This window comes from Muntiacus reevesi, chromosome X (genome assembly GCF_963930625.1).
Source record: "Muntiacus reevesi chromosome X, mMunRee1.1, whole genome shotgun sequence".
Classification (NCBI taxonomy): domain Eukaryota; kingdom Metazoa; phylum Chordata; class Mammalia; order Artiodactyla; family Cervidae; genus Muntiacus; species Muntiacus reevesi.
In genome coordinates, this window is record NC_089271.1 from 126,654,701 (window position 1) to 126,669,551 (window position 14,851).

Below are 14,851 nucleotides of genomic sequence, written 5' to 3' on the forward strand. Positions count from 1 at the left end.
AACAGAAGCGTCGATGTGTGATTTTCAGGCCTGGCCCTTGAAAATCTCCCACATGCACTCAACCATGGTCTTTCCCCACCTCCTGTGGGCTGCAATGGCAATGGCCAAACAGCCTTGGAAGCCATGTATTAAAGATGGTAGAGTAGCCTGCCTATGTCTTTCAACAACCTTATAGAGAAAAAGCACCTGCCAATTTGGAAAAGCTGTCCTGAATTGCTACCAGCAGGAGAAAATTTATGTATTAAATCACTAAATTTCTGTTGAGTTTCTTCTTACAACAGCTTAGCCTTCTGAAGTTAATATAGAGGCCACTGCAGCTCTCAAAGCAGACAGTTCTTAAGAAAAGGCTTTTGAAGGTGCTAAACTAAGAAATGCCAGATAAACTGTTAACTGCTGTGGAAGGGCCTGTTAAATATGTCTACACTTATACTGAAACTTGGTACAAAGGACACTGATCCCAAGATATTTACAATCAGAAAATGAATCTGACCCAAACAGGTTTTGGCAGGCGTGAAATTGAACACCACACTCTGCTCAAAGCTTAATCTTAATAACCCATCCAAACTTCTCTCAACTCACTACCAAAGCTGTTTGCAAAGGACGAGATGATGAAGTTGATTGCTTTACTAACAAGAAAAGCCAGGAAACCACAGGGAAGTTTCCATGTGGCCTAAGCCAGACCATGACGGCTCTGGAGGTTGGGAACTTCATATAACAGTTACAAAGCAATTACTGTTGTATAGGCTTTGGGAAAGCCACATGGGAACACCCTTCTGTCGGTTTCCTGAGATGGGTTGCCGAAGTCTTGCCAGAACTCCACCAAAAGGGCACAATTCTCAACCTGCCATCAATGAGTTAGGCTGGGGAAGAGTAAGAAACTGATTTGGAGGAGGGAATTAACTCTGTAGATAGGTTAGAGAGGATATTGGCAAGGAAACTTGGCAAATGAAGGTCACTATGAGGGGGAATGATTTTCATTGCAGTAGAAGGAATGAAGGCCTGATTGGAGAGCTTTCAAGCGAATGGGAGGGGACTTCCCTGGTGGTCCAATAGCTAAGACTCCAAGCTCCCCATGCAGGGGGCCCAGGTTCCATTCCTGGTCAGGGACCAGATTCCACATGTTGCAACGAAAGATCCTGTGTGCCGCAACTAAGACCCAGCACAGCCAAATAAATTAAATAAATGGCAGAAAAAGGTGTTGGGTGTTGAGGGCAGGGGACGTAAGGGAGAGAGAGAATGGAAAAAGTCCAGGCAGCCAAAGGAGACAAATAGGACAGTGGCTAAAGGGAGATGTTTAATCAAGGGAATGTTTTCTTCCCTAGTTTTGAAGATGGGAAATGTTTGCACGTTGTTAGGAATGATAGCGGAGAAGGCAATGGCACCCCACTCCAGTACTCTTGCCTGAAAAATCCCATGGACGGAGAAGCCTGGTAGCCTGCAGTCCCTGGGGTCGCTGTGAGTCGGACACGACTGAGCGACTTCACTTCCACGCATTGGAGAAAGGAAATGGCAACCCACTCCAGTGTTCTTGCCTGGAGAATCCCAGGGACGGGGGAGCCTGGTGGGCTGCCATTTCCTTATCTGTAAAATGTGGATATCAACTAGAAATTTTAGGCAAGAATCAACTACCAGTGAAGCGCTTTGAATAGTTTGGCACACAGTAAACATGCAACAAATATTGGCTGCTACTTCTTCAAAATTGGCTATAATTTTGCTATAAGTACTATAAAATTATTTAAAAGCTAACTTGCAAAGATTCACTGAACTCCTGCCTATCCTGAACCTGAGATGGAAGAGGTAAAAAGTGAGTAAACATAGCTGACTTCATTTTACGTTTGCACTATCAGCCCCAAACTGACTTCTACTGAGGAACCTACTTCTTCGGAATTTAATACAACTACACAACTGAGGCTGTAGGAAATATACTATTTTTCTCAGTGGTAGAGTAAGGCTTAATGTGTCTACCATGCATATTAGTATACAAATCAATTTATTACAACTCATTTAAAGGTATCCTACTTATTATCTTGGATATTTGCCAATTCTGAGAACATTACATTTAACACTGAAGTGACTAAAGGTACAACTGTGAATTTACCCTTTTTCTTTTTTTTAAAGCTGATGTGAGGTAGTGGGTAGCCAACTATCTTCCAGTTTGCCCTACCCACCCCTAAGTGGTTACTAAATAGTTCTTATACCCATGATGGTGATTTTTAAAAATCTGAAGTATAGATGGCTTACAAAGTTGTCCACTATGGTTGTTTATGCTGTCCCCTTTGCCTGGAATTCTTGGCCTTGGTCACTCTGCCCCCATTTCACCTTTCAGCTTTTAAAATCCAACTCAAGTAGCAGCTTTATTCCTAACAGTCAAAAAGTGGAAACAACCCAGATGTCCACTAACTATTGAACAAACAAGCTCTGTTGATACACACAATATGGATGGGCTTCCCTGGTGGCTCAGACAGTGAAGAATCTGCCTGCAATGCGGCAGACCTGTGATCAATCCCGGGGTTGAGAAGATTCCCTGGAGGAGGGCATGGCAACCCACTCCAATGTTCTTGCCTGGAGAATCCCATGGACAGAGGAGCCTGTTGGGCTACAGTCCATGGGGTCGCAGAGTCGGACATGACTGAGCGACTAAGCGACTAAGCAATAGCACAACACAACACACAATATGGATAAATCTTGAAAACAGGCTGAAAGAAACCTTATACAAAAGCATACTATATGATCCCATTCATATCTAGTTCTAGAACAGTCAAGTTTTATCTATGGTGGAAAGATAAACAACAGTTGTTGCTTCTGTAGAGAGAAGGGATGAAAGCAGAGATTGATTCGGTTAGCAGTACAAAGTTTCTGGGCTAATGGTTACGCTCAGTACCTTCAATAGGGGTTTGGGTTAGACAGCTGTAAGCATTTGTTACAAGTCACCAAATATATACTTACAACTTGTGAATCTTATCACACATAAATTTTACACCAAAAGGAAAACACGGCAAATATTAAACTCTTAATGATAAATGCTGAAATATTTAGGGCATAGTGTACATGTTTGCAATTTACTTCTAAATTAACATAAAAAGGACATTAATACATGGATATATGGCAAAGCAAGAATGCAAAATGTGTTTGCTGTAAAACTCAGCATTGCTGTGAAGAATAAATAGTAAAATGCTGGGGAAAATATTCAAGTGTCAGCTTTATATGAAGCCTCTCAGAGTGCATCCACAGTAAGTGCCCCTCCTCTGGGCTCCCATAACACCCAGTAAAAACAATGAACTCACCCCCATTTTATTAGTTCTGAATCTGCATACCAACTCCCAGCAGAACTATAATTAACTTGAAAGCAAAGCCTGTCTTATTGGTCTCAGCAGCTAGCACAAGGCCAGGCACATAGTAAGTAGATAGTAAGATTTGTTGACCTGAAGTGATGCTTAGTGAACTTCTAGTTTTTTGGCTCATTTTCTTTTGCTGAATCATTACAGCTTCCAGAAAAATCTATCTGACCTGAACGCATCTCTGTGAATCCTTACAGACTTCCTTTTTGCAAAGATTTTGAAGCTATCCCTTCTGGTTAATCCTATTCCTCCTCCCCAGTCTCTCACCTTTAAAAACTATTAATTAGTAACTACTGATAGACTCATTTAATTCATACTCTTTACAGAAGTCAGCTTGGTAGCATATTATAGGACTATGTTGAGTCATACTACTCAGTTCTATAGCCAGTCAGACTCCTTAAAGAAGTTCCATTTCCTCACCATGGAACAATGAGTAATGTGCCATTTTGTATTTATGCCATTATCTGTGTTATCCTTATGTATTGAATCATTTCAATGCTGCCAGGACTTAATGCAGCCAGACTGCTTGAGTGGCAACCCCATCATTTACTAGCCATATAACCTTGCCCAAGGTGTTTTTTGTGCCTTGTTTTCCTGCCTCTTGATTAAAAAAATAAATAAAAAGGAGAAGGGGGAGGGAGAGGGGGCATGATAATGTGTCACCCATTGTGATCCTTCATAAGATATTGCATGTAAACCACTTCAAACAGTGCCTAGCTATTAACTAGCATTTATTATGTTCAGTTCTGCATCATCAATGGCAGAAGACTGGGCTTATAATATGATCTACAAATTAGCCTAAATGACCAGTGTGCTAGTGTTACATTGATATGAATAATTTTTAAGAGTACAATGCAGGGAGGTGACTATAGTTAATAATACTGTTTTGTATATGTGAATGTTGTTAACAGAGTAGATCTTAAATGTTCTCACCATATACACAAAAAATGGCAATTATTATGAGGTGACACATGTTAACTAATCTTATTGTAAATTTCACAGTTTATGCATATGTACCAAATATTCATGCTGTACACTTTACACTTAAGATAGTATTGTATGTTAATTACAATTCAATAAAGCTGGAAAAAAGATTACAATGCAGGGAATCCCCTGGTGGTCCAGTGGTTAGGACTTGGCACTTTCACTGCCATGGTGTGGGTTTACTCCCTGGTCAGGGAACGAAGATCCCGCAAGCTGTGCAGCACGGCCAAAAATTTTTTTAAAAAAGAAAGAGAACAACGCCAATCTTAACATGCTGAACATTAAGAGTTTTCAATAGGAATTCAATTAGTATATTTTTTCTCAAATATGGGCTTTCACTTACCTCCAAACATCAATCCATTACCTAAGGGAGGTTTTACACACACACACACATACACACACACTCTTTTCTCTCTCAGTCTCTCTCTAGCTCAGCACACTCTGCTGGTTTCCTTCCTAGCACTAATTATGTAATAAGCTTAATTATTTTATTTGATTCTTTCCATATTTGTTTGCCCGACTAGATCTATGGAGGAGGGGCCTTGTCTATTTTGTTTGCTGTTAGATCTCTAACACATGCCTCAGCACACAGTGGGCACTCAAATGTATCCTGGATGAACAATGCAGATATATAAATGAGCATTTAACTCATACCAGATAAATAAAGTAATAATGGTCATAGGTTTCTACTTTAAAGTAATAACCCAATTAGGGATTTAGTCTCATTTTAAAATACATATGATTTATTAAAAATATAAAATGGCAATATTTTCTATAAATTACTCCCACCCAAACATGTTAAACGATGTGATAATAGGTACACTTTCTAACCGCTTATAGCCACCCTCCTCTTTCAAGTACAAAAAGATAAAACATACAACATACTGTAGGTTTATTTTTATTCAAAAAGTTACTGTCTCAAGACATAAATACAAATCAGAAAACAGTACAATTAGGACAATAGAATGTGGAGGACAACAGGTTAGAGTAATATATAAAACATTTTTAGCTGGTTGAAAACAAAGCTGTAAGAACTGCTTTCACAAAGAAGTACTCCTTTCAAGAGTGAGAAAAAAAAATCAACTTAGGTTTAAAATCATATATACAGTCCTCTCAGCAGTTCTAGTAAATGCAGTGGTGTGAAAAACAACATAGGCAATACTTTTGCACGTAACAATATTTGTTGATGGAAAATCTGTTAGACATGTCTTGATTTCATTTGTTATTAACCATGATTTAATAAAATAATTGTATTTTATCATGATCTTTTAGCTAACCTATGGTTTTTGGCTACCACAGCCCAATGCTTGTTGGTTTCTGACTCTTAAGAACTGGAAGCCTTTTGGTATTCACCCATCTGAAGATATTCTTGTATTGCAAGCATATTAAGGCATGGAATGATTAAAATAATATACCTCAAGAACTGAGAGACGACTGACAAAAGATAGATACACATGTAATATAAGTTAATATTTTGTTTTAAACGATGTCTAGCTGCCTAAGCCTCGCAAAATGAGTTGATGTCAAAATGGCAAGTAGCCACTTTCTGTTTTAAACTAATTCATTTGTGAAAGGACATAAAATGAAGTTTAAAGCTTAGCTTTCAAAGAATATTATGGGTTATGAATTCTATTATCCCATCTAATTTACATACAGAGGAAATGTACTGTAACCTGTTAGAAGTATCTTTAACCTGAAGACTGCTTGCAAAGACAGATAGATAAAACAATATAAAATACAAATTTAAAAATCATTTTAAAGCATGAACACTCATGCTTTTCTATTTTTAAACATTGTTAAACTTTCAATATATTTCTGAAACCTCATAATTTTAAGTTGGAATTTAAAAGTAAGAAAAAACTAAACAAACTGCGCAATTATAAAATCAGCACCAATTTATATATATATATAATTTTATTTAAAATTTAGATCCCTATTCCCACACTCTAATAAGCTGTATAATTTTTGTTTAGAATTTTTCTGCAAACATACTACAATAAGCTTCTTTTATTTGGAGACAAAATACAGTGGCACTACTGGAAGGAATATCACAACATTACATTTTTATCTTAAAGGACAAGCAAACTTTCAGGGTTGATAATGGGATAAGCATGGTTGAGACTGGTTACCTTCTGGCAGTTCACTGCATCTGGGTATTTCTGAAAAGTATAGAGAAGCTCTTGGATTTTAAAAATATCTTAAAATACATTTTAGATGAAAAAATTGTAAAAGTTCTGCTTATAAGTTTACTTTTCTCCACAATTACAATATTTAAAAGAAAGCCTCGTTGATTGATGTTTCAAGCATTTAAATTTAGAATGCTAAAAACAATTCTATCCTATAATTTCAGGGCGGGGGAATAAATTCATCCTTAACTTTGTTTCTTGGATGTAAACAGAAATCCAGCAGAGGTCATCATTACTTAGTACACCCAGTAAATAAATGTAAGAGGATTCACGTCTGTACCAAATGCCTCTTCAGATTGTTATAGTTTCTTTTAAAAAAGCATGAAATAATTGATTCAAAAGCCAACTAACAGCGCATAAATAAAATATTTACTTTCTAAGAAAAACTGTAGCTTATCATCAAATTGTTTACTTGTCCTTTACTTTTTTCAGGCAAACAAAACTGCCCCTCAAATGCACTTGATCTTGGTAAGTATAAGCACGTCATATTCTCCTTAGAGAAAAATCTGTACAGAATTTCACTGTATCTACCACACTTTATTTTAAAATTTCCTCTTCCACTTAGAAAATGACTTCACCACAGACTTAATTGTGTACTGGTATTAAAACATTGACACCCCAAGAACCTAATGAGAGAGAGGGAAAAAAAAATCTTGTTAAAATTGTCATTCATTTCTTTGTAAAATATATTACACATCAATACTTGGCAATATTAAGTTTAATAACATGCTAAAAGTCACTTTGAAAAATCCCCCTCTTTTCAGATATATAATTCTAAAATTATAATTACCATTAACATAGAATTATGAAATAACATCAGGCCTAATCACAATCCTACCTACCTCATAAATATAACTAAAAGCATAAATCATGTCTCATTTATATGTTTATACACACCCCTAATGCCTAGATAATGCCCTGAACACAGGCACCCAACATATATTGAATGAAAAAGTAAATGTGCTTCTTGGCATACACTTCTGGCACAACGATGTGTGGCAAACTCAGTCATTTGCACTGTGAAGTGGGTATCATTTTTAAAGTCTTTTGAACACACAGACCAAAAACATCCAAGAACAATATAAATATGTAGAAAACAGGAAGCATTCTTTTGAAAAGTTGGACTGAATGAACAAGTCTACTAATTTTAAAAAGTCAAGTAAGCAAAAGTAAAATCTGAGCAAAAAGTTGTATTGATGCTTTTCATTACATTTTGGGGCTTCCCTCATAGCTCAGCTGGTAAAGAATATGCCTGCAATTCAGGAGACCAGGGTTTGGTTCCTGGATTGGGAACTCGGAGAAGGAAATGGCAACCCACTCCAGTTATATTTCACTCCATTACATTTCAGCTGGGGAAACAATGCTAGGTAAAATCTAATCATTGTCACTAACTTAAAAAAGTAAAAGCAGGTAATGAATGGAGCAACTCCCTCTTGTTTGTTAAGCAAGAATAAGCTACAACTTTTAGTTGTATATACTAAAAGTTGGGCTCTTCAATTAAATTTCCAGCACTTATTATGACAATTGAGTAATATTTTTAAAATACTATAATGAGCTAGTGAAAAACTGATAATTAAAGCCAGAGGTAATGATCTAAGACTGGGATTACAAAGGGCATTTACTTGTAAATTAAATCTCACTTTAACAAAAGTCATAGAACTCAGAATTGTTTTGATCTGAATTGAAGGAGCTATGTATTTTCAGACCAGGAAACAAATATCTATCTGATTGCAGCCTCCATGTAGCAAATCATCAAGTAAAGTGTTTGGAATCCCCAGTAACGAGAACAATAGAGTATTAATGTACCCCATTCTTACCAGTCATCCATCAAAACCAACACCACTACTCGCCCCTTGCCCACCCCATCCCTCAAGGTTAAGTGTTCTCCTTTTTAGCTTCAAGAGTCAGAGTCTGGGTGGTTAGAATGTTTCCAAAGAGGCCTAGGTGACAGGCAATGTTTAAAAATCCCTTCTAGCCATAACACTCTGACTCTGGGTAATGGAAGATCTAATGATGAAAGAAAGGATAAAATCTTAATTGACAGTTTTAGTGTAGACTGTGGCATGAAGATGAACTCAAGTTCTTTCCAAACCAAGTATCTACCTAGAAATAGCCTGAACAGATCTTTTTTCCCCTCCTCCTGAGTTTGTACAGGCAAGGTTATAAAGGAGATTCTTCTACTACAACATTAAATTAGCTCCATTATACCAAACCCTTCCTTTACCAATTTTATACTACAGATAATTCTAATAAAAGAATCTCAACACAGAAGAAGGACATTAGTGATATTCTCTTTATCTGGTAACATAAGCTACCTGTTTCTGGTGTCAACATTAACAACCACTTAAGCACATACTTTAAAAGTACCAACAGCCAGCTTTGGTGCGTTGAGGCAATACTGGCCCACTAATAGCAGAAAGCAACCATATACCAATGTTGACACTGTTACCAAATATGAAACCAAATAAATCATAAATCTAGAATATTATATGCAACCCCAAACTGATCTGCTCAGAATTTTCATATTGCCACTTCTGAATCACACTGATAACATGTTACAGAAAATATATTTAGGATTTACTTAGTAATAATCTAAAGTATCTATACTAGGATGCTTTGGGTTACTTCACATAAAATTAGTGAATCTTAGAATTGGGTATAAAAGAATCTACAGTCCTAATTTTATTATTGTCTTGCTGACTATTATCACAGGGTTGAATAAAAAAGATGTAATCTAATGCAGATTTTTACATTTAAAATTTTGTTATTCCATTTAAGTTATTGTTGAGATAATAAGATAAAGTTTAACGTGATTTTAAAACAAACTAGTATTAATAGTATTACAATGCATATGTGGTCAAAGACTTCATCTTTAGAAGTCTGAACTGTTCTGACTGTTCTGAACAGTCTTAACTGTTAAAGATACTGAGCACTCAGTTATGTGACTGCTGCCATCATGTGGTAATAGTATAGAACTACAGGTATAGATGCATGTGCTCCTTTTCCTAATTTTAGGAAAAGCAGCAAAACTACCCATCCTCTAAGTTGCTACATATGCAATAAACACAAGAATGCAATCATTTTTCTATAAATAACAATTATTAGGTCCCTATATTTGGCTTCACTCAGATTATAGTTTTCCCTAAATGTTAAATGTCAAAAATATAAATACATATACAATGCTGTTCCACTACTGTAGAGAAAAAAAGGTGAAGAGCATCATTTGGCAAATCTATTCAAAAGTAAGTGACTAAGGAAACAAATGCCTAAAGGTTTCCTGATTTTAGATGAACAAATGAAAAAAATAAGGTGATCTCTAACTGCCCATATCAATTTTGACTGTAGTTAATCATTACAATTTCTAAAAAATTTTTCTTGGTACTTCTTTGAGGTAAGGTCTGATTTTAGTTCTGGGAACTACACAGCAGAGGCAGCACAAGATTTTTAAACCAAAAGGAACTCAGATCAAATTACTACTCTGACACTAAAGTTGTATAACCCTCAGCAAGTCACTGAAACCACCTCTACAGCCCAAGTTTGCTTGCGTTTACAAGTGGGATCCCACTAAATTGTGCCTGGCACAATGTCAGGCACATGTTTTCAAATACTAGCTTCCATTCCTTTTCATCTCAAAGTGATAGTAGAGGTGGACTAGAATACAAATCCCTTGAGAGCAGGGAGAGCATTTTATTCATTTTAGCACCAATTTCCAACTCACTAAACTGCTGAATTAATGCATTTCATCACATATGCTTGGAAAGATTCTCTTTCATTCCTCATCACAATCACTACCTAAATGTTTTATTTAACAAACTGGAAGATACACACTCCTAGATTATCAGGGAAACCACATACTTCAATATACACTTAAACTATAGACTTATGGGTAGGCAGAGGTCACCTACGCTACTCAAATTATGTTCTTATTAGAAATGCAGAATATTAGACCACACTTACGACCTACTGAAGCAGAACCTACATTTTAATAAGATCTCTACATGATTTATATGTCCCTTAGAGATTGACAAACACTGATTTCAAGGATCCCAAGGTGCCTTGTCCAAAGATTTCTATACCTGCTGATCTATGAAATGTTATCTTTTAGCTCAAATAGCTAGCTCTATTAATTTAAGTATGCCAGCATGAGTTCATTTGTTAAAATTCTTCCAAGAGCTATCTGACAGCAGATTATGAGGCAAGAGAGGGCCAGGAGAGAGCAGCAAAAATACGGGCATAGAAGGCAGGCCTTGGAGGATGATACAACAGTCACCTGAGACAGCAGGTGTTAGGAAGAAGCAGCATAAATGGGTAGATGCTAAAAAGTGAGCTAGACAGGCATTTAACCAATCTAGTAAGCTGACAAATAAGGCTAAACACCTCTATGCTGGGCAAAACTCTCAAAATGAATAAAATCATCACTGCCTGGAGTTCAATCATTGAGCAAAATGTAATATCCTATTTCACTACATCAATCTGGTAGTTATCAAAACAGAAGTGTGTACAAGTGTTATGGGAGCTGAGAATAAAGTATCTATCTTAAAAGTTAGGAAAAACTCCACAGGTAATGTCGGAACTGACTACTGAAAGAAAGAATTCATTAATTGGAAAAGGAAATGGGCAATTCTGACAGAAAAGCTTTTACAAGGTCATGGAGTTGTGAGAGCACAGTGTGTCTGAGAGGAACTACAGATTTGAACCGTGGCATTCTCAGGGAGAATATGGCAACAATGACTGACAGAAGAAACAGAATTGACAACTAACAATAACCAATTATCTCAACTCCCTTCTCTTTATTACCAAAGCCTTTGTTCAAGTTCTATTTTTCACCATGTCTTCATATTATGACTATCATGGTTATTTTTCTTCTAATTCATCCTATTCAAGAAATATTTCTGAAACACAATTCTGATCATGCCCACCCCCCCATTCAAAATCCTTCATCAGGTATAACTCAAGCCTACAGGAAAAGTCCAAATTCCTTAACACAACACTTAAGCCCCAGTCGGCCAGGGATTCAAAGGCACCTTGAATCTGTTACCACCACTGCATGACCCCTTCTCAACTCTACTACGAAATCCCTCCTGCCTGTCTCTTTTCCTTCTGTCCAGTTGTTTTTATCCATTCTCAATGTATTGTCCAAGCTCTTCAACCTCAAACTCAGAGATTGCCTATTACTTTTGATTTTACAATCTTGAGGCATATTTAAATTAAACCTACTGATTCATCCATAATTGAAGCTGGATCAAAGAAATCAGGCTTCAGTTCTGTTCTCTCTCGTCTGTTCTTTGATGGTGGCTAAAGGGGAAAAAAATGAGGGAAGTTGACAATTGCCATATCTGTAATAAGCCAAATAGTAACTGAAAATCTTGAAATTAATTAAGTGTTCACGAGACCTATGTAGTTGCAATGGCACCCTACAATACTTCAATTACTATCTATTCAAACTACATAATGTTTAAAAATGCAAAAGCAGTTCATTCTTGGAAAATTATTCTTATGGATGAAAACTAGAAAGCGGATTTTTTTACTTTATTTTAGAAATGTCTCTCTCAACTCACTTTCCTTTCAAGGCACTGAATTACACTATTCTGAAGAGAAGCCATATTTAATGACCTCTTCTCTTTAAGGAGAATACACCAAGTATACTGAGAAATAGAAGACCTGGCTTATGAGTCTCAGCTTTACTGCTTACTAGTTTTGTCTCTTTGGATAGGGTGTCTAAGCTTCAATATCCTCAATTCTTTCAACCTACCTCACAAAGCTGAATGAGCTGTGTAGCAAAATGACATACATGGAATCATTTTGTATATAATAGAGCCCTAATTTTATGTATGATGTTATTATCAGAGAATATACCATCATATATATTCAACTTCCAAGTCTAAGTATTTAATCAGTACTTTGTGATATGGAAACTGACCTCAGTAAAAAAGTAGATCATGTTTATAAAATATTGGTTTGATAAATGGTAAATAGATGGTAAATTATAAGGTGATATTATACTATTAAGCAAAATATATCCTTTATATATTCCTAAATTAGTCTGAAAGTTTACCATGTAAATTAGGATCTAACACCCTCACCAAACTCACCCTCTTCCTTAATCCCTTCTCACATAACTAAACTCCTGGCAACTATTTTATTTAATAATTTTGCAAAACTTACTTTTATGGCAAGTATTTATCTCCTCTAATAATATCCAATTTAATTTCCAAAAAACATCTAAATTTAAAACCTTACAGAATCATTGTATCTTACCAAGTCTATATCCATGGTGTCAAAATCCATCCCCTCATTAAGATCTTCAATCCTCCCTTCTGAGGACATCATAACATCTTCAACAATTGGCTCTTCATCATCTTCCATTAAGCTTGTACCACGCCGACTAGAGAAATACAAAAAAGGTCAAGATCTCAACCAAAGTCACAACTTAGTAATACATTGGCAGCAACTATGTGGCTTTCTCTATTCAAATGTAATGGAAAATGATGGAATTAAAGGTCAGGGAAAATGACTAGGCATTGATCATGTCATCAATGATGTCAAAACCCCAATGTTCACTTGTCTGAAAATGCTAAGGAGTTACGTTTATTCTACATTACTTCAAAACATTTAGCTTGATAGTTCTGATATCCCATTTAAAAGCTCAATGAGAATTTACCACATGGGAGCAGACAAGATACCTCAAATCCTTTTTGAAAGTAGGCAGGGTACAAATTAATAAACAAGTATAAAACAAGAGACCAAAGAAATGACTTTTTCAGAATACATGTATTTTCATGAACATACAATGTTAATTTACCCATCACTCAACATTCACTCAGTACCTAAAATATACCAGGCACTCACTCACTCATTCACATAGTGCCTACTATGTGCCAGGCTTTGACTGTGTCCTATGGATGCAAAATAAAAGATGAGTAAGACATGATTCCTGCCCTCAAGGAGCTCACAGTCTACTATGGGAAACACAATTAATTATGACAAAGTGATAAATATTGCAAGAGAAATATGCATTAAGCGCTATAAAGATATACTGAAAGAAGAGATTAATTCTGCTTCAGGAGGAAATGAGCAACATTTATGGTGAAACTTGCACTCTGTATCCTATGAAACTCAAAACTGAGACGTATATAGAAAAGTTAAATAAAAATTAAGACCAAAAATTCTATTATCACATAATTAAAAGGAAAAAACTCAAATTTCAAGTTCACAAATTAGCCCATATCAGCATAAAGGAATCAACATAAGTGAAATTGAGGGTGACTCGTTGTTCCCCAGTTTGGATAATATTTCTTTCTTTGCTCACTCATGTAAAGATTCCACCTCCCCTCAATCAATTATTTATTGAATGCCTGCTTACAATTTACACAAAACTATGTTGAGTCTTAAAAGACAAAGATCACAAGACATGATATCTAGTTCAGGCTATGTGGACAAATATGTTAACGATGGTCCCTATTTCTCAAGAGTTCTGGACAGTAAATGATAAATGACAATTTTACTGTATTTAGTGGAAACAACTGTGAAGGGGATATGTGTGCTTTGGGGACCATGTGTTATAGAAAACCAGAAACTCATTCTGCTTTTGAAAGATATATGTGATATAAACTAAGAGACAGAATTTGAAGGTATTTCAGTTATAGGCCAGACACCATTACAGAACAATTATTATAAAACAAAAATATTTTAAAGTCTCAGGTGATAGACTACTTATGATACAACCAAAAGACTCTTCTGATAATAATTATTTAACTGGAATAATTTGTCACCTAGGGAAGTTTATCTCTAAGAAGAATAAAAACTAACTATAGCTATATAAGATGATGGATGTTTACTAAACTTATTGTGGTAATCACTTCATGATGTATGTAAGATGCATCATGATGCTGGACACCTTAATACAGTGTTGTATGTCAATTATATCCCCATAAAACTTGAAGAAAAAAATTAATCAATTAATCTACAAACAAAAGAATGATAATGAGATGCTGTGGAAGATTGAGGGCACTGGTGGAAAGTTTTAAGGGGAGACATATGGACCAAATGAGACTGGTAACTAGTGAGAAGCTGAGAAATCACTTGTTGAATTCAGCATGAAATAAGAACCTATGTTAAAGGGAATGTGGCTACAGAAACAGAATAGGGGACAGAATCAAGCGATAGTATAGAGGATGAATATAGTAGACATAACAGGATCAGAATCTACAGATGTGATAAAGTATACCTTGTCTGTTTGAGGTTTTTAAGACCACTACAGACAACTAAAGTGAATTTAAATAGACTACTACTCATGAGGAAAATGATCAGTTCTTAAGAAAAATAGGTCAAATTCTCATCATT

General features: G+C 35.8%; 1 protein-coding gene across 5 annotated transcripts in view; it reads right to left on the minus strand.

Moving 5' to 3' along the window:
- Nucleotides 1-5,207: 5,207 nt before the first annotated feature.
- STAG2 (STAG2 cohesin complex component) overlaps nt 5,208-14,851 on the minus strand; it is a 135,977-nt gene continuing 126,333 nt past the window's right edge. For all 5 annotated transcript variants that reach the window (XM_065914823.1, XM_065914826.1, XM_065914824.1 and 2 more), the window contains 3 exons: nt 12,767-12,893; nt 11,726-11,803; nt 5,208-7,134 (listed from right to left, as the gene is read on the minus strand). In XM_065914823.1, the coding sequence (XP_065770895.1) occupies nt 7,111-7,134; nt 11,726-11,803; nt 12,767-12,893 (229 nt within the window). In that variant the 3' untranslated portion in view covers nt 5,208-7,110. The remainder of the gene's footprint in view (nt 7,135-11,725; nt 11,804-12,766; nt 12,894-14,851) is intronic.